Raw genomic sequence first — 25,832 nt, 5'->3', positions numbered from 1 at the left:
GGAGAATGCTTGTGCCTGCGGAAGTCTACCACCAGTTCCTTGGTTTTACTGGCGTTGATCTGGAGGTAGTTCAGCTGGCACCAGTCCACAAAGTCTTGGGTCAGACCTCTGTACTCCTTGTCGTCCCCATCAGTGATGAGGCCGACTATTGCAGAGTCATCAGAGAACTTCTGCAGGAAGCACTGGGTGGAATTGTGGGAGAAGTCTGCAGTGTAGATGGTGAAGAGGAACGGAGCCAGAACCGTTCCCTGTGGGGCCCCCGTACTGCAGACGACCCTGTCCGACACACAGCCCTGAGTCCTCACATACTGTGGTCGGTCGGTGAGGTAGTCCAGGATCCAGGTAGTGAGGTGATGGTCCACTCCAGAGTTCTCCAGCTTATCCTTTAGAACCGAGGGAAGAATGGTGTTGAAGGCACTGGAGAAATCAAAGAACATGATTCTCACAGTGCTTCCAGCTGTCTCCATGATGTTAGGTGTTGTGCAAGTTTTCCATTCAATAAAGCCTCCAGACAAGCGGTCAGTGGTAGCTAACATTCTTTAATAATAACAAGAACAGAAGCCAAGCTTGGTGAAGGAATGCATCATTGCGGGGCAGACGATGGGCAGAGTCCCTAACTGAGTCTAGCATGGCCTTCAGTTACATACCTCTTACAGGAACTAAAGGCAGTACACAGCTGTTTTCACACCTTTGGTACCCCCACCCCCAAAGAAAGTTTCACACTCCCTTGCCACCTCTTACAGTGGAGAAGGAGACAAAAGACTCCTCCCCCCACTCTGGGTCCTTTATGTGTGAATGCTTCCCTCAAACATCCTGAGATACCATCTGTTACCAGTATGAGTGTGAGAGACATGCTGAAATCCAGTGGCACCAAGGTATTATACAACCACAAAGGGACCATGAGTATGTTAAGCTGTTTTCAGATGTGCGCTGCTATTCAACCCTCCGCACCCCATGACAGCAACGGACAGCCAGGAGTTTTTGTAGGTGAATAACATCAACATTTGACAATAATATTGCTCGGTTATGATAGTGAGGTGAGCTGTTGAGGATATCTGTTGGTAGGTGCTGTTCCTGACAATGTAGCTGCTGTTAGCAGAAACTTCTATAAGCTTTGGAGGTAATGCCACCAGACTTGGTCAATTACCCAGAAAACTCTATTGCAATGTGTGACTATAATAAAACTTGGTGTTGCAATGTGTCATTGAGAATTATTTGGAGGAATTTGGAACATCCTAAAAGGATTCTCAGGAATCTGGAACATTCCAATAGAACTCTCAAAAATCCTAAAATAGCTCTTGTGAATTCGAAACATTCTAAAAGAATTCTCAGGAATACAGGGTTAACTTTTGATACTTCTTTTTAAATACTCTCATTACTACCTTTCCCTAGCCCATCGTTGTAAATAGGAATATCTTTGTAATAACTTACTTGGTTACCTTGTGGTACAAATGTAACACGAGTGTGTGTTACATGAGACTATGCTCTTGCCCTAGTTCCATTTCAGTTAATATCTGTTGAATACAATTTACAGATGTTCAAGAAATAAAACTCTCAAGTCCAATCCACTTCAAGTCCAACTTCAATAGAAGAATCAGAGCCTTCCAGAGACGGTCTCACGTCTCTCATGGTCAGTCATTTTGACCTTTCACTAATGATGTTGAAGTACAGATAGGCAACAATAGCTTCGGCTTTTGTAAGGCATCAGTGGAGAAGAAGATTAACAGAAGAGTGAGCAGGATATTGTTTGTTTTTATAATAATGCGATTAATACATGAATAAAAGAAATTCTTTTGCAAAAGTCATTTACAATGTGCAGGTGTTTCATATATTTTTATTCACAGTGTCAACACTGACTGGTTAGTGGCTACTCAAGTGTGCTTCAAGTCCACCGCATTGTAAGGTGTTAGATTGTGTGGTCTAAGGATCTGGGTTAAGACTCCAGGCTCCTCACACATGTGGGTTGAAATCCTATTGCTGCAATAAGAGTTTAACCAGGGCAGGCAGATGCTATTGTATCCAAAAACATTCAGGCAAGTATTAAACATGTTTTTCTAAAACAGCAAGAGCATCACTGAATGTTCTGGGCTTCTATTTTGTGCTGCACTTTTCAAGTTTTACTATCTAGATTTTTGCGATGAGGTCGAGGTGGGAGGCGTAGCTGCTGTGCCGTGGCGAAGGTGGAGGTCCGGCGAATGAGGTGGCGGGTGTGTGAGCGAGGAGCGGAGCGGCGAGAGAGTGAGCGGCTGAAGCGCGGCGTGAAACGTCCACTCTCCGCGGCAAATGCGCTGGTGCAGGTGAGGCAGCAGTTGGTTGAACACGGCGTCTCCTAGGCCCGCCCAGAGCCAGGCGAGTCCCCTTGAAGACGTGCTCTCTCTCCGTAAAGAGCCACTGTTTTTCCCTGAGCTCCTCTGCCCAACGGGAAAGCGCTGCCTCCCTCCGCTCGTAGAAGTCCAAGTCCGCTGGGTTCCAATCGTGTCTTCGTGGCACGGGTCGTGTCATTCTGTCAGGCGTTGTGTGGAGGCGAGGAAGAAGGAACCCAAACGCAGGACTCGCGGGTGGGTGAAGACTGGTGAAGGTTTATTATAAGGAGTGGATGAACAGAACAGAGGTAGCAAATGGCTGGCTGGACGACGGACTGAATGACTGACTGAAAGACTGAATGGCTGACTGAATCGCTGGCTGAACGCAGGCGGAAACGACAACATAACATCAATGACACGACAAGGGCTGAAGGGAAGAGAGGGCAGGAAGTGGAACAGGCAGTGAACGTGAACTGAAAATACTGGGTCAACGACCCAGAAACCCTGACACAGACAAGAAAAAACTGTCACTGCTTCATACAAGTGTGTCATACATTTTTTGTTCCATAACCCCATCAACTTTTTTCTATATATTTCAATTATGCATGTGAAGTGGCTCAGGTCTGTTCCTGGCCTTGTTTTCAGTGTAACATACATTTATAAATAAGATCCCAAGCATGGGAACATCTCAGGATCCCCCAAGAAGATGTGGAGCATATAATTTGGCTTGAGGACTTCTGGAGTTGCTATGCCTTGTTTTCTGAGGCATATAATGAGAAGCACCAAGTCTACTGTAGAGGACATATTTTTGTTTTGTTTTTTTCTAATTCAGATTTCTTTTGTTTTGCCACATACTTTTTAGTTTTACTTGTCACTTGGTTAGATGTAGGACGAGATCATCATTGGGATTAAAAACATAGTTCATTAACAACACTCAGCATTTCTTTGTGCAACCAGCTCAACAAAAACTAAAAGCCATATTAGAATTAGTATCACAAGTGCAATAACATTTGTTGTGGCCTGGGCTCCTTCATCACAAAAACCACTGACATTGGGTTTTTTTGCCCTAAGCATCAATAAGCATCAATTTCTGCTGAAATGTTTAGAGTATTTGGTGTAAACACCATTAAAGGATGGAACCATCTTGCCTTGGATCAAAAGTTTGTTGTTGTTTATGTAACAGTGTGGGTGATTTTCCTTTTGACACCCTTGGTACCAATTGAACATCATGTAAAAACATCACAACCCACCTGATTACTACTGGAATGGAAGGATGATACACAATGATACATGTCACAAGACTCATCATTTCAAGACTGATCATTTCAAACTGGTTCCTTCAAGATGAAACCAGAGGATTCACATCATGGATGTGATTCTGAAGCAACTGTGTGATGCTCTCGTGTCAATATGGATCAAAATCTCTGAGGAATGTTTCCGGCACCTCTGTGAAATTGTACCATGAATAAGGTAGTTATGAAGGCAAAAACAGACTCATTTAAATAGTAGTAAGTCATAAATAAATCCAGTACACCGATAATTAAATGAGTATTAAAATCTATGCACTCACTTCAGTTATTCAGTTCAGTTCCTATAATGACTGCACAAAAATTCTTTAGAATGGCTTTAAAATTGCGCAACTTTATTTATGGTATTAATTCACTTTTTCACATCACCAAAGCAATCTTTCTATTCTGTTATAGACTTTGTCACATTCCATACAGACTGTAAAATAAGTCATTTTTGAAGACTGTACAAACCATTTTATATTATACAACTTTTTCAGGGTCAAACTCAAACACTTTTTAAGTATTTTAAAAGTCCATTTTAAAGCTTTTCCCAACACATTACCCAAAAAGAATGCATGTTTCACTTTGCATCACCTCAGTAAGACCATGTGAAAATTAAAACAAATCATCCTATGCACCACACAAAAATACTCCAAAAGGAAAAGGTTGCCTATAGTGTATAAACTCAAAACACACATTTCCCTTAAAAATTAAGATGTACAAATGTGAAAAAAACAACTTGTTAGAGGTATTCATCTCCTGATGAAAATAAAAAACAACCCCACAAAACAAGAAAACTGCACCAAATACCACAAAACAATACATGGTAAGTTCAAATTAATTTTTTATCGTTCTTTTATTGAGTCTGTTTTATCCTTTTGTTTGGTGGCATGGTTTGGTCAGACCTCTGTCACGGAGAAAAACTCTCTAAATCAGATAGTGAGATGGTCCAGTCGTCTGATAGGTGAACCACAGTCTTGTTTAGCCTCCCTGTACTCTAAGCAGGTACAGAGGATGGCTTTATCAATCCTTAAAAATGGTTCCCATCCTCTAAGGGGAGAATTTCAGCTTCTTCCCTCAGGACGGAGGTTTCTATTTCCGAGATGCAGGACAAAGCGTTATAAAAATAGCTTTATCCCCGTTGCTGTCACTGAATTAAATAAGAACTGTTTTTGATTCGAAATATTAAAATTACTATATATGTGCCACAGTGAGGTTTATATCTTTATTAGGTATGTGTGTTTTTGAAGGGATGCCAAATGCTATCATTTTTTCTGTAAAGCAAATTTACCTTGCCTATGGGTATAAATAAAGTTACCTTGACCTTGACATATAAGACTAACAATGCACAAGCATCTATCTAACACCTGTTTATTTAATCTATCATCTGTGATATTATTATGTAATTGTTCATTATAATGTATTGTTCGTTTCCCTTAAATAAACAGGCAGCCTTAAAGTATGAAATATTCATATATGAAAACACATATAAATTTGTATATTGTCTCAGTTGGTAATAGTGTTCCACAGGCCTCAATGTGAGTTTAAAGCCATTTCTAATGTTTAAGGTGTGCTCACGAGAACAGATTTTGAGGGAAAGTCAGGGAACCTCAGTAGCACAAAAAAGTGGCTGTTCTTTGTGCCCATATGGATCAGTCCCTCATATTACCATTATTATCGCCCCTAATGTGTTGCCAAATGAACCAAGATAATATTTGAAAAAGCTGCAGAAATACACAAAAACATAAACTTTTAATTTTACTTGGTAACAACTTCGCTTTTAGCCTTTAATCAGAAAGCCTTAAGTTGGGTAGTTATATATAACAGTAACTCACATTACTGCTACTGCTATGTAATGTTAGTTCACAGCATATTTCATAAATTACCATACCATAACTAACTGCTTTACTAGCGTTGCAATATTGCATCACGCGCAATGCATTTCAATAGTTTATCCTGCGAGTTTGCTAGCTAGCAAAAAAGTAGTAATAATTATAAAAATTAGCATGTGTAACGTACACATAGTTGAAAATTATTTACTAGGACTTAAGCAAACTCCCCCATTCTGAAAAGGTACAAATCATTTTGCAGACCTTTCAGGTGAATTTGGTTGTTGTCTTATCCAAGATTTGTATTTGTCCTTTTCCAGCAAACGCTCATTAAAAACTGCAACCTCCAGGCTTGTTATTGCACTCATTCCTGACTGTTCGGGGCGGGTGTCACACACTGAAACAGACATGCAGAGGTGCAAGGCAGCCCAGGTGGAGAAATGTTGTTTTTAGAATTTGCGACTCATTTTATTTCTCTATCTGATAAAAAACAAACAAACGAACAAAGAACTATTCAATCAGACAGTCATTTGTTGTGAATGAAATAGAGTTACAGTTTCAAGCAGTTTTAAGCACCACATCTGAAATTCAAGCACTTTTCAAACCTTGAAAAGACAATATTAAAATCCAAGTATTTTCAATGATTTCAAGCACCCATACAAACCCTTGATATTACATCATAGAAAAAATATAACAAATAAAGGCAAAATCAGTTAAACAGTATTTTACTGTATATCATTTAATGTAGCAGTGGTTGAAATAAAATACCCCCCCCAAATCCACAGTCCAGCATAGAGCAGCTCAGTGAATGTCGTCTGGACTCTGTGTAGCAGGGCCATGGTGTCAGAGACGCTGTAGAAGCACAGAATACCTGCTCTGGGATTCAGATAGACTCCAATTTTAGAGGAAGAAGGACCTAAGAGGCGAGTTGTCGTGTTGTTGTGTCTGAATTTATAACTGTCCTTGTAACAATCTAATGCCCAAGAATTATTATTGCTTCCAAATGCAGTTTGATCCAGTTTATTCTCATTCTTATATGTTACGGCTACTGAAAGTCCTTTCCCTTTCCACTCCACTTCCCAGTAACAAGGTCCAGTCAGACTCTCTTTACTCAGGACCTGCTGCTCAATGGAAAACCTGTCTCTGTTCTTAAGACAGGAATTATCTGGATCTTGAAGCATGTCTGTAACTGTTCTGTTCTGATTAGACAGGAAGAGTTTTCTGTGAACTATATCTGGATCCAGCGTGAGTTGACATGAATGTTTTAAAAAGTCATCTCTGGTCTTAGGATCACTTTGTGGCAGCAAAACATCCACTGACCTCACTGTCAGAGTGATCTTCCACAGTTCATCACACAGAAATGCTTTGAGTTTATCTCTAGCTTCTGATATCACCATTTGAAGACTCTCAAAGTACTTAACCTGACAGATTTTAAAGCTTGGTGAATCTGTAGAGTCAATGAATACGGGCATTGTGGAGTAACTTAGTAGAAATTCGGTGTGGTCCTCTGTGCGTGAAAGCTGCTTCAGCTCCTCTTCTTTCCTCCTCAGCTCAGCGATCTCCTGCTCCAGCTTCTTCTGAAGCTCTTCGACTCGACTCGTTTCATCTTTCTGCTGGGATCTGATCTGCTGCTTTAAATTTGAGGCGTTTTCTTTGATGAAACTCACCAGCTCATCAACAGTCATCTCAATGTCCTTCACTGCTGTATCAGCAGACAGTTTGATCCCCTCTATCTCTTTCTCAAGTACTCCTCCTTCCTTCTTTCTGGTCTGGATTCTCCGCTGGACTTCTTTCAGAATTACCTCCAGGTCTTTCTCTTTGTCTGCCCTTTCTTTTTCAACTGGAACTGTTTCATGTCCTCTATGTTTATTTATCCAGCAGAGACAACAGACACACATTTGATCAGTGCGGCAAAACATCTTCATCACCTCATTGTGAACTGAACAGGTGTTTGCTTTCAACACCTTGTCTACCAGCTTGTGCTTTTCAAAAGCAGGGGAATCATGGATAGGCTGGAGGTATTTCATTTTCTCTACCAACTCTGCTAACATGGTGTTTTTCACCAGAATAGGCCTCGGTGTGAAAGCCTGTCTGCACTGAGGACAGCTGTGGATTCCTTTTACATTCTCTGCTTTCCAGTAGGTTTCAATACAGCTCATACAGTAGTTGTGTCCACAGGGAATAGTCACCGGATCCTTGAGTAGATCCAGACAGACAGCACAGCAGAATTGTCTGTCTTCCATCTTCTTTCCTTGTTGTGCAATTATGTGTGCAGAGGTGAATGCCAAAACTGTTTCACTGTCAGTGAAGAAGTGTGTATCAGGTTAGTCTTCATTTCAGAAAAAGGTGTAGTTTGTGAAACTCGTACCTACCAGTCTTAATAAATCTTTTTATTGTTGAGCAGCAAGAACGTAAAGTGAACTGTGGGAACAGGTAAGCTTTTAATGTAGATTTCTGTATTAAGAAATATTTACGAACATGAAAATAATAGACGCCACAATGAAGAGTGCAACAAGCTGTTACAGTTACTGCAGGAAATACTAAAAACAAATCCCAGTCACAAGAGCACCAAGACATATTGTGCAAATTAGAATGAGCAAATGCAACAGAGGTAAAGCTGCAGCTTATTGGAAATCTAAACCCAAAACAGCACAAGTATACTTGAGGAACAAGTACAGGGAATATGTCTCCTACTTTACCTTTTTTGGAATTACTTTGGTTGATATATGGTGTCTCCTTTAAGGTAGTGGAGCAAGAGATAGTCAGCTATGCAGTCAGATTCAGACAGAGAGGATGGTTGCTTTTCCTAAAGATGACATACACTGAGTCAGTGACGTGTTTCATCAACACAAAAACAAAGATGCAAGTTGAAAAGATCTCGAGTGCACCACAGCACCACAATTAAACAAACTAGACTTTGTTCCGAAGCCTCTCTTACCTGCCGACATGAGTCCACTCACCGTCCCAGACAAAGAGAACTTGTCTTCACACTTCACACTTCTTATATAAGGAGGAACAACATTCCTCCGCCCAGATTCCAACTGTCACTTGAAACGTGTCATCTTCACCACCAGTTTGGCAGAAAATGTTGCAGAGCAGCTCATGAAGAATAACAACATAGTTTTTAAGGGTAGTTGGCGCAGGTGAAATTTAATACCTCCACGGGTACGTCATCTGTACCAACTGCCTTTTCGGTCTTTATATATTTGGCAGTATTTACATATGGTTACATATTCGCCATGAGGACTAAGGTGGGGGTTGTCCTGTTAATTTACACTCATCAGGCACTTTATTAGGCATACCTTGGTAGTACTTGATTTTTACCCCGTTTTGTCTTCAGAGCTGTCTTTATTCTTCATGCCATAGATTCAAGCTGCTTGGAGTTTTTGGTCATATTGACATGATAACATTAGACAGTGGCTGAATATTTAACGCCTGCATCCATGTTGTCAGTCTGCTGTTCTACCACTTCCCAAAGGTGCTCTGTTAGATTGAGATCTGGTGACTGTGAAGGCTATTTGAGTACAGTGAACTCATCGTCATGTTCAAGAAACCAGCCCAAAATGTGCCAAGAAAATATCCACCATCCTGAACTGTTGATGCAGGGCAGGATGGATCCATGGTTCCATGTGGTTTACACAGGAATTATGACTCTACCATCTGAATTCTACAAGAGAAATTCTCAATGACTAATCAGACCAGGCGACAATTTCCTCCAGTCTTCTTTTGTTTAACTGTGGTGAGTAAAATCCATCTTTTTCCAAATGACTGTCAAAGATCAAGCCTCTTCTGTCCAAACACAACCTTAATACAGGCTTTTATAACCTCTAGTCTTGATTACTGCATGATTACTGCAATGCAATGCACTCTTTATCAGAATCAGGAAGGCCTCCATTGCTCGCCTACAGCTGATGCAAAACGTGACTGTCCAATTTTCATCTGGAAAGCAAAAGTACATCACTCCAATTTTAGCTTTCCTTCATTGGCTTCCAGTTCGTTTATCAATCCATTTTAAAATCCCTTTATTTGTCCTTAATAATTGTGCCCCATTTTATTTATTTATTTTATTTGTACAACGCATCCACTTAACACACTGTTTGCTGCTACAACTACACATGTTTCTTTTCCAAATATTTATTTATAAGTGACTTATGTATGTATGTATGTATATATATATATATATATATATATATATATATATATTGTACTATTCTTAGTTAGTGTATTGTCTGTCTTGTCTTAATGTTGGTTTAAAATGGAGCACTGTAACAAAAAATAATTTCCCCCAGGGATCAATAAAGTATTCTGATTCTGATTCTGATTTGTCTGAGCTGCTGCACCCATATGTGCCACCTTGTTCTCTCAGGCCAGTGGTATGGTAAATATATATATATGTACATACAATCCAATTTATTTACTTTACCGTCACTTGGCACTGACATCACAAACAGAAGGAGAAGTGAGGACTTGTAGATTGTAACTGCCAGCCGATCCCTTATTTTCTTTTACTTTTAAATCTAAATGATCCAGATTGGTGACTTATAAAGAAGTCACCCACTGTTCTTTCTTAGTCATAGTCATTTATGAAGGCAACACTTTGGACATAGTATTTATTTCAGTCTTAAAAGTTTATAACAACTTCCGGATAACATAAAATGGAAACAAAACAACAAAAAGAAAAAAAAAATGCACATTTTTTTTAATCGCACCCCAGGCTGACACAATTAGAATTCATAAAAGCAGATTTGAAAAAAAAAAACAAAACACACAAAACAAACAAACAATAAAAATCACAGGGAAATATTTCACCCTCCCCCAAACAGCTCGCATAGCTTTACAGTACATCAGGAATCTGTACGCTCAGACCTGTGTTACCACACCATGAAGCCTGAACACTTTATCCAATTTGGGATAGAAATTCAAGCCAGTAAAAGTGGATTTGAAAGTGTTGGGAACAAAGGCAGCCCCTTCAAACTACATCAGGATCTTTTTATAGAAAATTCCCAGCACCTGGAAATGTAAGAAACACAAAAAATGTCCCTGTTTTCTAATCAAATAAAGAAGAATTTATCTGAACTTTATTTTCTCCGTTTCCCGTGTTGATATTCGTAACAATTTCCAATCATTCAACTAGCTGAAAGCAAATCCCCTTTATTTCAGTGGAACAATACAAAAGGTTGAAGCATTGGCATTGTTAATATCACATAAGACTGTTATAGTTTCATGAAAATGTCTGTTTGCGTTCAGTAGTAAGCTTTATTTTTTCATGAAATGTAATGTATGACCGTTTCGTGGTTAAAAACAACAAACAAGCTCTCCACAGCCGAATAAAGTTTATATACTTTTTAATCCTCTTTTTTCAAATATATATTTATTATATATAAAATACTGTTTCATTCATAAAAGCCTTACTTTGTACAATATCTGAGTCAACGTGCGTTAAGTGAATGTGTGAGCTAAGAAGAACCTGGAAAATCGCCGTGCATAACAAACAGCTGGTAGTGATTCGAGCTAATACACTAAAAACAAAAGTGTTTTACACAATATACACATTGTATTACTTACAAAAACAAAAAAATAAGCAAAAGAAGGCGATATGGTTAGCAAAGAGTGGGAGACAGCAGGGTTATCACTACGAAATGTAACGTAAAACAGAAAAAATAAGAGCGAGAAAGAAAGGGTGATTGGTAATTTTTTTTAAAAAAGCAGTCATTCTCACTACAGAAAGCTCATCGTCAGTGCATCTGTCATCATGGATGTTCCGAAGTCAAAGTGCCGATTTGGTAACTGTGAAAACCATCAACTCCTTATCAAAAATAAAATAAAATCAAAAGTTACTCTGTCACATTTTTGCTGCACCAACGTGTCAAACGTAATTTTTGGGGGGAAAAGGGGGAAAGGGAACAAAGATCCTTCTGGGAAAGAAGGGAAAAGAAAGAAAAATGCAGTTTTGTTGTCACACATCCATCGTGGCACCATGAATTGAATATATTCTGCTTTCATTTTGAGGTACTTCTTAAGACAAACAAAGACTAAATGTAAGATTTGTTTACGTCAGTTTTTTTCTTTTTTTTGTCTTTTTCTTTTTTTTTTTAAGCTGTGTTGCACAGTAGCACCATTGTTTTAGTTGTAGTTTGTTTTTCCGGAAGACAATGCACCATTGGAATTCCAACTCATCGTGACTGCCCCCACCCGCTGCCACACTTGTCTACTGTACGTCCAATCGTCTCTCGTCATCGATGGGCGTCTCTCCACCTCCTGGCAGTGGTGTGTTTGCTTGGTGGCATGCATGCCGTTACGTGCGCTTCATGCAGACTGCACAGCGGCTCACACGTGTCCGTAGGCTACCTGCCTTGTAGGTCTCAGACTGGGGCTTTCTGTAAGAGCCATAAGTATTAAGATGGTTAAGAGAGGGTTGATTTTAACGTGGGTCATGTAAGTACTGCATTATACACATTCATATATACATTCATTATACACATTATTAGGTACACATGTTCAGCTGCTCATTACTGCAAATATTTATTCAACAGCAACTAAAATTAGGGAAATAAACATGGCAAAGAAGAGTCGCAAAGAATTTCAAATTGAGCAAAACGGGGAAGAAATGTGATTTAAGCAACTTTGAACATAGCATGGTTGCTGGAGTCAAATGATCTGGTTCTAGAGTTTTAGAGACAGGTGAACTACTGAGATTTTCCTGCAAAACTCTAGTTTTTACAGAGAATGCTCTGAAAAAGGAAATATCTATTGAGCGTTCCTATCAGCTCAAACCCGTCTGGTTTTAAGCTGATAATAAGGCAAAGTTAACTCAAATAACAACTCATTGCATCCAAAGTTTGCAGAAGAACATCTCTGAATGAGCTCCAACGGCAGAAGACCACACCAGCCAGATGCCACTCGAGCCAGCTAAGAACAGGAAACTGAAGCTACAAGTCACATAAGCTCACCAAATTATTCAACAGAAGACTGGAAAAAATCTGCCTGTTCTAATGAGTCTTAATTTCTGCGTCACTATCCAGATTTTAGGGTCAGAAATTGGTGTAAATAACATAAAACCATGGATATATGGTGTGAGGATATTTTCTCATCAATAAACTTTCCCCTTTACAGACGTTTGCACATGAATCCACACCTGAACATCTCAGAAGTTTCCACGGTGGCCAGCCAGAAGCTGTAGGAGTTGGCATAGAAGTTACATGTCCCTCTGCCGTGGCACTCGATGAAAGGGGAGCTGCGGAACTCCTCCAGGCAGGAGCCGGGGGAGGCGAGCGCCTGACCGGAGCCCTCTGCACCCGCACTGGTGTGCTGTGGGGAGAGAAAGAAGAATTAGAATTGTAGAGAATTTGTTTTTTTAGTTTTCTTAATTAATGAACTCCTTCTGAATGGGGAAAAAGGCAGAAGATGGGGGGTGCTGGTCACATGTGCTGTGCTGGTGTAGTTGCAGAGAGGTGTCTACCACCAACCCAAATCATAGCAGTCGACAGATTTTAGTCCCACAGGCCTAGTGACCTCCTGGCAACCACTGGTTGCTATGGAGGAATGTGTATTGCTTGCTTGGTCTCAAAGAGGTGCACAGTGCTGCACTATAAACTTGCATGCAATTGTTTGGGTTGCTACCAGACTGCAGCTGTTGCCTAGAATTTGAATAGACGTTTTTCACTTACTAAAGGTTGTCCTATCATGGCAATCAACTTTACTTCAAAATGTGCAAAAGGGACCATTTGGTAGCAAAATGGTCTCAATTTCAGTTTTATTTCTATAGTGCCAAATCACAACACGACGCTACTACTGCTACCACTCAGCGAGCAGCAGTGATACTTTTGCGACACAAATGGAAACAAACTGAAACTGAGTGTTATTACAGTGTGGCTCTCACTTTGTAAAATATGATTAAAATAGACAATAAGGAGGGTTTGTTATAGGACATGCCAACCATCTGACTGACTAGTCACTGCCATGTGAGAGTACAGCACGCTCAGTTTTTCAGTCTGATCCACCCACCGTTTGTCATGTCCAATCTCAAAAAAAGCAAGATTGTTGTCTTGATCTTTTAAAGACAGTTGATGAGGAAAACCAATTACTGTAATTTACCGGTACAGGCTCCTGTATTTTGAAAACAGAAATACACACTATGCTACTCAGCTTTTGTGTATCGGCAAAAGGATTTGGGGTTTTGGAAAGCAAGGTTCTGCTAGGAGATCCAGCCAGTGTGAGATTTTAGCCAAGGTGGGGATGGAAGTGTCTGAGTGTGTGTTTGTTTTTTTGCGTGTGTTATTTCCTACCATCATAAAGGAGTATCCAATCCACAGTACTTCCCAGTTTTCAGGGCAAGAAGGAATCTGGATAGTCTGACTGTGAATTGCAATCACCATGGCGGGAGCTTCACAGACTCTACATCTGGATGCACAAACATAGGAAAACACAAGATTTACACACTTCCCTGAATTCGACAGTACTGCCCTTCCCTCCTCCCGTCATACCTGCTGACATGAGGCCTGATATTCTCTCCCACGAAGGGGGCCATGTTTTCGGGCATGGGTCTGTCCGTTGACAGCCAGTAGGAGTAGTCGTTACGGGATGCGAAGTTGCAGACGTTGTTGATATTGCAGAACATGAAGGGCATGGTGCTAAATCTGCGCAGGCAGCTACCGGCTGTGCCTGAAAGAAGACGGTCAGTTATATGAACTGCTTTCTGACAGCTGTCTGATACAATGCAACTTCTAGGTAAAGCCTACCAAGGTCCTGTCCGTGTGCCCGCTCGTTGCCCTGCACGTACAACAGAGAGTATCCGTTATAGATAAACTTAGTTCCAGTGGGGCACTCTGGGTCATCGGTGGTCTGGCTGTGGCGGGTGATGAGGAAACCGTGAGCAGCAGAAACTGATCCTGGGACACCGGGAGGACCTTGTGGGCCATCCGAACCACGGGGACCAGGGTTGCCAGGCTGACCTGTAATAAGGGGAATGTCTGTATTAGCAATGAGAAGCCTCAGGGCAGCAACAGTACCAGTATCCACAGAAACATCAAAATCTCAGCTAAAAGCTCACATAACCATTCCTATGACTTCCAAAGCAAAAACAACAAACAATTAAAAGAGCAGCTAAACAAAAAGGTGTAAACAAAAAGCAGAGATGCCCCCGTTCACCTGACAGCATGTACATGGACAAACAATGTCTCTGCTGAAAACAGACATCTCTCAGATACCAACACTGCAAACTCTCATCATGTTCCAACCAAACGTCACTGAACCAACAGCAAAAGAAGAACAAAATTACATTAATGTTTGAAAAACATTACCATGAATTCTGTCTAACCTTTAATCTCAAAACTTAAATCCATCGTGATAACAGCACATTTCCTCAATAACTCCATTTCCAAGTGTGCTTTGAGAGAAGTTTCCCATCAAAAATAACCACGTTCCACCTTATTAGCTTATTTATGCACAAACACATTACATGCAAGTTCACTACTGTGTACAATTGTAAACTCCAGCAGTTTTATCCTTCCACAGATAACATCCATATGTTGATTCATGGTTTTCTTGAGTTTCTGGTCTACTGCAGCATATTCTCAAAGGTGTAATAGAGAACAAAATAGGCCATATCAAATCCTTTGTATTTTTGTTCCATCCGAATTTCCTTATTAGCTTGTTCGCTTTATTTTGATACGTAGACATTTTCAAGCAGTAACATCACAAAGAACCCTGGGTCCTAATAGGTTAAACTTCTTCTTTTACCAGCTGCTCCCTTTAGGAGTCACCACAGCTGATCATTTGCCTCCAATTCCAGCCTATCTCTTGGACCGTCCTTTGTCACAACAACCCTCTGTGTATTCTTCTTCACTACATCCATGAAGCTTCTCTGTGGCCCTCCTCTTTTTCTTCAACCTCCATATTCATCCTTTGTCCAGTATATCCTTTTATATCCAGTAAATCTTTGATCAGCAAATAAATAAAACTTTTGGCCATGACAGTACATACACTACTAATAACGTTTACTCTTTGTTTAACCAGGAATAACATATAGAGTAGGTCAGTGATGAGACTCTCTGCCTTACTTACCAGGCTGACCTGCCGGACCAACGTCTCCCTTCCTGCCGGCAGGTCCGTTGAAGCCAGGAGGACCATCGCTCCCAGGTCCACCAGGGTCACCTTTGATGCCTGAGACCAGGAGGCAGGAGAGGCAATGACTCCATCAGTTTTTTCCACCTTAGATCATTTTACTCATCACGTTCACATTATATTAGCCCGCATATAAAATTGTCATGGTTTCTATATTGTACAGCACTTGTGTGAGAAGAGCCTGTGAAAAGGGTTGTATACTTTCTGAGTCAAAGATAATTCATGACAAAATGTGTGACTTACAAAGTATTGCTTTTACTTTTAAAATTCACTGTGTAATCTGTCCCCTAGCATTATGGAAAATGTTCAAAATATTCGGCCTCGCTATCAGAAGTAATAATAGTACAAAACCTTATTTTAGGATCACAGATGTGGCCAAAATTTACTCCGAGAAATCATATTGTCAGTATTTATGGAAATACAAAATCCCTATTTAATATGTATTAAATGCAAAAATTGAAAACCTCTTTCCTCAAAACTATAAATATCTGTAAAAGTACAGTATAGATAGCTTTGTAGGAAGTGCTTCCCCTTTGAGAAGAGCAGCATAATCATTTGATCCTGATCCTGTGTCTTTTATGTTATTTTTATCAGTTCCCATCATAGAAACTATATTTACTTACCTGAGCCTCCAGGTTGGCCAGGCAAACCAGGTGGTCCTGGAGAACCAGGTAGGCCCTGAAGACCTGGGGGTCCCCGTTCTCCCTTTAGCACAATGGGAGGCGAACCTTCACCGGGATCACCCGGAGTGCCTATTAACACGAGAAAATTCTCCTGTTAGCGCACTTGTCTGGGGGTGAGGCGGAGGGAGACAAAATAAAGCAGCAGCACAGATTTTTCTTTTGAAGGTAGTCTCACGTCTCTTCACTCTAGAAGAAAAGGATAACATGTTGACCTACCCCGTTCTCCAGGTAATCCACGATCTCCAGGAGGGCCACTGGGGCCAGGATATCCAAGATCACCCTTCAATCCTGATAAAAACAAATCTTTAGGCTCTGTTCACAATAAATGCTGAAGACTAAAATATGTTTTTGTTTAAAAAAAAGAAGCACAAATAATGTTATTGTGAACAAACCAGGGAATCCAGGAACACCAGGCTGTCCTGAATCTCCCTTTATTCCAGCGGGGCCAGTAGGACCAGGTATGCCCTGAGAAGAAAGGGTTGTAGAGATATTGTGAGCTCAGCTAACGAAGGACAAAGAAATACAGATGTGCATTCTTTTGGAGAAGATAATGAAGTAAATGTAAAACAGGGTGTTACCGGATTTCCTGGAAAACCAGGATCTCCCTTCTGTCCGGGGATGCCAGGAATTCCAGGCATGCCAAGAGTACCCTTTTCTCCCTTAACGCCACCAGTTCCTGGGAGTCCACGAGGACCTTGTAGGCCAGGTGAACCTTCACACGCAGAGAATGAAAGGTCAGATGTGATAACATAAAAACAACACAACATTGTTGATTATGTGTTTTTTTTCCCCCACCAGGGTTTTGATCACATTTGGATTTTAATTAAGCAATTAAACAAAACATTTTTGGCTGATTTACTTTTATGCTTTCTTATGGATCTTCTTCTGATGTGAAAAATTCTTTGCCCCCTTCCTGATTTCTACGTTTTTTTGACACATCAAATTGTAATATCAGACAAAGATAATCTGAATAAATACAAAATGCAGTTTGTAAAGATTCGTTCAATTTCACTAGTCACACCTAGGCTGCTGAAATTACTTAAATCAGTCTGGAAAGGTTTACAAAGGCATTTCAAAGGCTTTGGGACTTCCCAGGGGTGGTCGACCTATCAAAATTAATCCAAGAGCGCATCAATGACTCATCCAGGGCGTCACAAAAGAACCCAAACAACATCTAAAGAATTGCAGGCCTCACAGTTCAGAGTTCATGATTCAACAACTGGGCAAAAATAGCATCCATGAGGGAGTTCAAGGAAAAGACCACTGACCAAGAAGAACAAAAGGCTCACACATTTACAAAAAGACATCTTGATGGACTTCAGTCAGATTGAGATGCTTTGGCATGAAGTCAAATAAGCTGTTCAAATTTTGTAAACTCTCCAATGTAGCTGAATTAAAACTTTACTCCAAAGAAGAGTGGGCCAAAGTTCCTCCACAGTGATGTGAAAGAGTCACTGGCAGACATCACAAATACTTGATTGCAGTTCTTGATTGAAATGTTTGGAAAATTAAATCATTATTTAAAAACTGCATTTTGTGTTTATTAAGATTATGGTAAATGGTAAATTTACCATTTACACGGGTGATGGCAGCTACGTTGTAGCCACAGCCACCCTGGGGCGCACTGACAGAGGCGATCTTTATTATTATCTTTGAAACATGTAAGTGTGAAAAATGTGAGAAAGTATTTGCGTGGTTCTTTCTTTAAATCCTTTGGGAAACCTTGCAGACACCAAACTGAAGAGTTTTATTTTCAGACTGTGTGTTACAGGTGTAGTAATGGTGAACCCTGAGACTGATTACTGGTTACTATGATTGCCTTATTTGACAGAACAGGATAAACACACATGTATGTTACTGGTAACTAAAAATCATGGTAGAGAAACATTTTAAGAAGATCTTCAGGTAAAAACAATCCCGAAAAACAGTAAACTTGCAACTTGACTGTGTGTAGGTTTTTATGGTTATAAGTCCTGGGCGAACTGTCCTGTGGGGTAAAGAAAGGATGAACTGAACACTCAATTTATAACATAAACCGTCACACAAATCCAGAGCTTAGGGCCGGGGTTAATTCATCTTCAGATCATTAACAGTTTTGTCATACAGTTCGGTCCCAATGTTTTTGGACTATTACACATTTTTGTACTCTTGCCTCTGCACAACAACACAACTACTGTATTTTCCGCACTATAAGGGGCACTAAAAATCCTTTTATTTTCTCAAAAATCAACAGTGCGCCTTATAATCCGGTCTCAGATCAAGAGCTTTTTCTCTCTTATGTACTTTTTTCTTCCCATTACACTGGTACAAGATTTTTCCCCCCAGAGCTGTGCAGACACTTTTAGATGTTTTCTGGCAAACTCTAATCTTCTTATATTAGTATTCTTGACCTGGCTTAATGTTGTATTTGTCACAATATATGAAGGGAACAGGCCTCACGGTGCAATTGGACTGCTTTTCAGTCAATTGTTCAATTACTTTTGAGCCTCTGAAAAATTTGGGTCTGTGTATAAAAATGACTTCTGAGCAGTCATTGCAAAAAAATAAATAAATAAAAAAATTAAACCCATAGAGCTAAAGCTGAAAATCTGCACTTCGATTACATATTGATTATCTGATTCAAAACCCACTGTGGTGGTGCACAGAGGAAAAGTGAAGTGGATTCACACTTTTACATGCTTTGAACTGAGAGAAATTGATGTGAACTAACCCCGACCCAGCATGAAACTCAGTTTATATGGTTACATGTATCAAACCCATCAAACCACTGGAGTCTAACCTGGAGGACCTAGGGTTCCCAGAATTGCCAGGCAAACCGGAGCCAGGATAAAGGAATGGGGCAACAAAGAAGAGCAGGTTTAGACAGAGGTAGGCATCAGTACAGAAACACAGTCATACCTGACAAAGAAAGAGGTATTTCTCCTTTACTGAATAAACCATGGGGGCTATTCGGCTTGATTTAATTCATGCACAATGATGTGGTATGTTAGCGTAAATGCTAGTTGTCTGCTTTTAAATAAGTTGCTGTTAAGCTTTTACAAATGACACTGATATGTATTCATATTTGACATAATTTTTATAGTCAATCATTAACATGAGAACCAACAACAAACTAAGATAATGTTAACTGGCACTGTTAACCTTGTTTAAGTAACTCTTTGATAAGTGACAGCAGGATTACCATATGCCCTGTTTTTTAACCAGTGAGGTCTTCAACCAGTTATTGGTTTTGGGCTTTTTAACAGGTTTTGCAGGCAATAACAAAACTATAGCTAATAGCCTAACAGCCTTATCTTTCAAAGATAAAAAACAAAACCCCATTAAACTACAATATATACTCAATACATAATGCTTAAATATAATCATACACAATGTGAAAACGACTAAGGTGAGTTAGTTATATGATGTGTTTTTGTATTTAAATTCTGTGGTGCTGATACATTCTGAATTTGCTGCAGCACCTACATGTGACCCAGATCATCCACATGCTGATTTGTGTTGCGATTATCACGATCACACTTGAAGAAAAAGAAAATCTTTAATAGTGGCTTACTTGTAAAAAAAAGTGCATTATGCTACCATCAGAGTGCATGGAAAGTGAAAAGAGACAGTTGTTAGGAGGAAATACAGAGGAGATGCAGTGATTTATCATCAATTTGTTCCTAAACTGATCAGAGAGACGTTAAACTCGGTCAGTGCTGCTGTAGGAGACATGCAGGAGAAGTCTGGATGCTGTTGATCTGACCTGCAGGGCCTGTGACGCACAGATGCACGAGTTGTCACGCGAAGAGGGCCCGCCACACCAAAGCAGGTGGGACCAAACCACAGGAAACAGGAGTAACATGTAATAACATTGTGTCACCCTGACAACCCCCAAAACCTTTTCATGTAGCCTGATGCAGGGCTGGATAGCAGTTGGTTCTGACAATTGCTTTCAAAAGATGTGGCTTTTAAATAATGGGTGATTTCCAGTAAATATACACTCACTGCCGCTTATTAGTTACACCTTGCTAGTACTGGGTTGGACCCCTTTGAGCCTTCAGAGCTGCCTGAACTGTTGATAAAATCAGGATGAATCCATGGTTTCATGTTGCGTACTTTTTAAATCTGACCCTACCACCTGAAGTCTGCAGCAGAAATCAAGAGTCAGGAGCCAAGCAGTGTTTTTCTGATCTTCTGTTTTCCAATATTGGTGAATCTATCTGAACTGTAACCTCGGTTTTCCTGTTCTTATGTGACAGAAGTCACCCAGTATGGTCTTCTACTGCTGTAGACCATCTGCTGTAGACCATATTTTTCTTTTTCAGGAGAAACTGTAAACCCTGGAGATGGCAGTGTGGGAAAACCCCAGAAGTTTATCAGTTTCTTAAATACTTGTGTGGCACCAACCACCGTGCCACATTTAAAGTCATTTAAATTAAATTTCTTCCACATTCTGATGCATACTTTAAACTTTCAACTATGCCTACATGCTAAACGCATTGAGTTGCCGCCATCGGCTGATTAGTTGAATTAGTGTACCTAATAAAGCGGCTGATAAGTATAAATAAAACCTGCACATCTACTTTTATCTTTTTTTTACATAAAGAAAGATCACAATGCTACAAATTTGTTTCGGTTGCCTGTTATTACAGATGCTTCCATGAATTTGAGAATTTTTAAACCAAAAAGTATCTTTAAAAAATAGAAGAAATAGTTAAAAACAGGGATGTTTTTCTGAAAGGGTTTGTCAGGAGAGTCCACTCTGTCCAGCACTGTATGAGACTTGTTCTCAGTGTGTATAAACACACACACGCATGTGTGCTTTTGTCGGGATGAACAGTGTCCATGCAGATGGCTGATTGGTGAGACAAAACCAAAATATGGCAGCAAAGCCAGAAACAAACCAACGACAGCTCTTATCCAGAATCAAAGAGTTTTTGCTCTTTATGCTAACAGGGTAAATGAATTACTGCAGCAGCAGTATTTTTGTCGTCATCGAAACATCTTTAATGACAGATTCTTGACTGAATCAGAGATTTTGGTTTGTGTCTGCTATACTTGTTTGAAGTTCTCTATTTTTCAGAATGGTTCACAAACATACAAAGACACACACTGATCACAATGGTCACATTAGAGGACAAACACACACAAATACACACGATTCAGTGCTGTGGAGAGATGAATGGATTACAGCTTTGCTAATGACCAGATCAAGAGAAGAGGACAAGGGGTGAGGAGACATGAGGGCGTATTGGTTTGTGAATAAAAACATTTTTGGATGATGATGAAGACACAACAATGTGGCATAAACACATGCACTTTTTGGGACGTAGTCATAACCCCAGAGGCAAACAGTGATTGGTGTGTGATGAGGTGAAGGAGGAGAACACTAACATTTACTCATGAGGGTGGTGTTGACAATAATCGGACAGGTGTGTTGCTTCTCATACTGGTGGTTTGATTGGTGCAACAATCTCCCATGCAAATCAAGGAGATGGAAGCGTTCACGTTTAAAGTGGAGATTCTGCCATTTGCTGTCTGGTTTTCTGGTTCCCTACAGGATTGGGTTAGTGGTTCTGAACTGGGAACCACAGGCTGGTATGTCCAAACCATGTTGTCTAGTTTGTCTACATCGTAGCATTTCACCAGCAATCCATCAGTGTTTGGGCTATTTAAGCCCATATAAAGAAGTCGAAACACATTCTTCTTTTAACGTACTTGTCCCACAGCTTTTTATTTACAGGAAGTGGCCCATTGGTGTGACAAGACTTGTGGATGGTTGATTGATTTCATAGTAATTTCTTCGTCTTACCTTTAAATCAAACATTTTACACTGAAGGGAAGCATTATTCAACAGAGATATCCAAAGAATCAAGTAATCTGCATGATGCCTATGGGGCAATTGGTTGTACAGCCATTTTCCTGCAAGTCTTGTGATGCAGTCAAATGCAGTGAGGCTGATTTTTCAAAGTTAACATTAGGTTTATGGGTAGGAACGGAAGAATCCTCTCTGTGGTCACTGATTACACAGTATAGTTATTATTAATACAATAATCATCTGAAAACCAGGCAGCAAATTCTAGTACTATATGTGGTGATAAATACTGTCCATGTCCCTTACCTGCTCTTCCAGGTAATCCAGGGGGTCCTGTGGCACCTTTAGGGCCTGGCAGAGACAGCCCAGCAGGCCCAGGAAAGCCAGGGGCACCTTGTTCACCAGGGCCACCAGGTGAGCCTGGGTCTCCTTTAGGGCCGGGAAAACCAGGGTTTCCGGGTACACCAGGAGGACCTGTGTCTCCCTTGATACCTTAGCACACAGAGACACAAATTAGAGAATGTTGAGAAAAAAATGTAACTAACCTGCAAAACCAGCAAAAAAATCAATAAAGAATACACAGGTATGAATATATATGTACTACAGGTGGTGGTAATTCACCTGGCAGTCCTGGACTTCCAGCAGGACCTGGACCACCGTAACCTGGAATTCCTGGAGGGAAAAGTAATGAAAATATTTATTTTTGAGTAAAACAACGGAAAGCAATTTAGAATGTACAGCAAAATTACAGTTCCTGTAGATGCCCTGTGACTCACCTGCTTCTCCTTTGACTCCAGCTGGTCCTGGAATCCCATCGCGACCTGCCTGACCTTTCTCTCCTGGTGGACCAGACTGTCCTTGTGGACCAGGTTCTCCTGGTCTACCTGGAGCTCCTGAGCTACCTGGGGTACCGGGCACACCGTCAAGACCCTTAGGACCGGGGATACCAGGAGGACCTGACAGGAGAGTAGAAAGAGAAGATCGACCCTTGCTTTGCTTCAATGAAAAGAAGTCCCATTAACACAAAAACTGATCATGATCGACATACGATACTGCCACCTCAAAGGGAATTCCTGGTAAAATAAAAAGTAATATTAGTAATAAATTATCGCAATAAAATTCCTTTTTCACTCTGATATAAAATACATGTGCCTGACCAACGTCTCTCATCCAAGGTTTAATTTTTCTAAATGCTTGAAATGGTAATGTGACAGACTCCTTCTCTAATTCCTTGAATTCTCAAAGTCGACTCCTTTTTTTAAATTTGTTTTGGTCCAGTGAAGGCAAAAACGTGTCACCCTCTCCAGATTTACCAGCCAGAACCATTAATTGTGTTGTATTTTAATGCTGTTTTTTTTTCTTATTGCCTTAAAAAATTTATAATTGTATCTTTAATAGATAAAATACTGCCGGGTTCTCAAACTCCAGTCCTCGAGGGCCGGTGTCCTGAAACTCTTCCATGTGTTCCTGCTGCAACACACCTGAATACAATTAGTAGGTCATTAGCAAGACTCTTATAGAACTTGGCTGCATGCTGAGGTGGCAATTCAGCCATTTGATTCATGCTACAGCAGCTCATGAGTGAATGAACATGGTGCAATAAAAGTACTTTTAGAAGTACATGTTTCCAAATACTTTTGGAACATTTTACGGGTTAGGGTTTGACACTTCAGCATGCAGTCAAGTTCTATACTCTTGCTAATGCAATGCAGTTGCAGTTTAATATCAGCAACTTATTTCAGCTTTTCATTCTTCTTTTCTACATCTGTTATGATCAGACTTACCTTGGAATCCTGGGAGTCCGGGGTCACCTTTATCGCCTGGTCTTCCCGTCACACCTGTGGGACCTGGTAATCCCGGGTTTCCTTTTAGGCCTGGATTTCCTGGGTACCCTGGCAGGCCTGGATCACCCTACAAAGGATGTAACAAAAACTTTTAATGTGCACCAAAATATTATTTATAATAATAATATTTGCCTTTTTTACCAGGAAATCTGAGTGGTTGGATTATGCACCTTTTGTCCGGTTAGTCCAGGTGGTCCGACGCCAGCAGAACCTGGCTCACCTTTGGGTCCTTGGTTACCAGGTGGTCCTGGCTGTCCTGGGGATCCTGGTATACCCGACACTCCTGAAACACCTTTCAGCCCTGGTGGTCCTGTGTGTTCATTAAAGGGATAAGTAGCAAATAAAGTTTAACAAATGTTTTAAAAAAAGAATGTCATTAAGATACAGAATCAGGTATTCTCTTCCTTAGTAACACTAACCAACACACCAGTGCATCATTGGTTTGTGGGCAACCAATACAGGTTTTCAGAACTTTGGGCACCACCATCTTGCTTTGAAAGCCAGAGTGTATGAAAGTGGGACTAATAATACAAGGATACTATGTAAACACTATATTAAAAAAAACATAACCTGTTTCATTATTTGTCATTTGTGTGCTCTACATGAAATGATAGTTGAAAAGTCAAATAAAAATGATCATCGTGATATATCAAAAAAGAGTTTTCATTATAAATTTAGTAGGAAATATTTACTGAGTTATTAAATCAAGTGATAAGCGAGCACATTTTATTAAGACTTCAATTAAATTTAACTTATCGGCCAAACAAGTCACCTTGTTTGGCCGATGGCTGGCAGTTAGAACGAATGCCGGTTTAAGTCTGTTGCTCTATAGCAAGTTACAACATTTAATAAACAAGGTGTAGACCTGAAGGATATTAATTTGTATAGGCATATTTCAACACACAACACTGGCCTTTAATTACTAACATCTACAGCAATAAGGACCAAAGTTTTGATAAAAAGCACCTGGGATTCCCATGTCTCCCATTTGGCCTTTAGGTCCTGGAGACCCAGGAATACCTGGACCTCCTGGGCGACCAGAATCTCCCTTAGAACCTGCAAAAAAAATGAAATAGCATGTTAAAAATCTGTTTCTGTCTGTATTTATGTATGTACTTAGTATGTATGCATTAGGGGTGAATTCATACCTGGAGGTCCAGGGCGGCCGGGACTGCCGTCTGTTCCTGGAAACCCAGGGTCACCAGGGAGACCAGTAGCACCTTTTGGACCCGGAAAACCTGTTCCACCTGTAGAAAACCAATATGTAAGATTTAACTCAAACTTTTTACTCTTTGAGGGCAGTGAAAATGTTTTCATCTCTACCTGAAGGTCCAGGATCTCCTTTTTGTCCCTTTAAGAGCTGCGATGGAACACTGGGTCCTGGCGGACCCTGGAGGCCCATGTCTCCCCTCTCTCCTTTAGCACCAGGACCACCTGGTGCACCGTCTCTACCTGGAAATCCTGGTTCACCTGTGTAGATGCATCAGGCAGGCCCTTTCATGAGTAGCTGCATACTTTTAATCCAATTATACCAACAACAGAGGTCACAAGTTACTTGAAAATGATAAATTACTTCATATTCTTTATATTATTTTTTATAGCTTATGCAACCAGATTCCAGGTTTTTAATAGATTTTTTGCTGTAGGAAAAATATCATTCTGCATATGTCAATTTAAAACAATAAGTGTTATCATGCATGATTTTTGTGGTAAGTATGGAGTGTGTCAGTACCTTTAAATCCAGGAGCACCAGGTCCTCCTGGGGCTCCCGGTCCTCCAGAAGGTCCTGGAGGTCCATTGGGACCCATGTCTCCTTTCTGACCTGCAGCCAGGCCGGCATTGCAGAGGAGAGAAAGTTAGAATAATCAATAAACCAAAGTAAATATTTAATTACATACAAATAACATAAAAATGTCTATTATCATTTAGTCAACTGTTTCTAATTGCTGGTCTGATTTAGATTTT

The 25,832-nt window shown here is 40.3% G+C and overlaps 2 protein-coding genes across 2 annotated transcripts in view; both read right to left on the bottom strand.

Annotated features, from left to right (window-relative positions):
• Positions 1-6,146: 6,146 nt before the first annotated feature.
• LOC146635898 (tripartite motif-containing protein 16-like) lies at positions 6,147-7,703 on the bottom strand. Its single transcript, XM_085350655.1, has one exon. The coding sequence runs from the start codon at positions 7,662-7,664 to the stop codon at positions 6,147-6,149; it is 1,518 nt and encodes a 505-aa protein (XP_085206781.1). The 5' UTR covers positions 7,665-7,703.
• Positions 7,704-10,069: 2,366 nt separating this feature from the next.
• col4a5 (collagen, type IV, alpha 5 (Alport syndrome)) overlaps positions 10,070-25,832 on the bottom strand; it is a 72,446-nt gene continuing 56,683 nt past the window's right edge. The window contains exons 31-49 of the mRNA XM_085349343.1: positions 25,600-25,689; positions 25,191-25,337; positions 25,016-25,114; positions 24,834-24,923; positions 24,038-24,177; positions 23,808-23,934; positions 22,800-22,979; positions 22,645-22,695; positions 22,330-22,515; positions 16,805-16,938; positions 16,619-16,691; positions 16,443-16,514; positions 16,167-16,295; positions 15,484-15,582; positions 14,160-14,372; positions 13,905-14,082; positions 13,707-13,821; positions 12,557-12,729; positions 10,070-11,798 (exon numbers count right to left, since the gene is read on the bottom strand). Of these exons, the coding sequence (XP_085205469.1) occupies positions 11,717-11,798; positions 12,557-12,729; positions 13,707-13,821; positions 13,905-14,082; positions 14,160-14,372; positions 15,484-15,582; positions 16,167-16,295; positions 16,443-16,514; positions 16,619-16,691; positions 16,805-16,938; positions 22,330-22,515; positions 22,645-22,695; positions 22,800-22,979; positions 23,808-23,934; positions 24,038-24,177; positions 24,834-24,923; positions 25,016-25,114; positions 25,191-25,337; positions 25,600-25,689 (2,378 nt within the window). The 3' untranslated portion in view covers positions 10,070-11,716. The remainder of the gene's footprint in view (positions 11,799-12,556; positions 12,730-13,706; positions 13,822-13,904; positions 14,083-14,159; positions 14,373-15,483; positions 15,583-16,166; positions 16,296-16,442; positions 16,515-16,618; positions 16,692-16,804; positions 16,939-22,329; positions 22,516-22,644; positions 22,696-22,799; positions 22,980-23,807; positions 23,935-24,037; positions 24,178-24,833; positions 24,924-25,015; positions 25,115-25,190; positions 25,338-25,599; positions 25,690-25,832) is intronic.

Source organism: Diplotaxodon limnothrissa, linkage group LG3 (assembly GCF_057381915.1).
Source record: "Diplotaxodon limnothrissa isolate DT_005_m linkage group LG3, D_limnothrissa_male_GT1.1, whole genome shotgun sequence".
NCBI classification, from domain to species: domain Eukaryota; kingdom Metazoa; phylum Chordata; class Actinopteri; order Cichliformes; family Cichlidae; genus Diplotaxodon; species Diplotaxodon limnothrissa.
This window is presented reverse-complemented; position numbering and strand designations above follow the sequence as displayed.

Excerpts from the sequence above, each read along its gene's own strand:
- LOC146635898 (XM_085350655.1), bottom strand. The coding sequence starts at position 7,664 with ATGGAAGACAGACAATTCTGCTGTGCTGTCTGTCTGGATCTACTCAAG.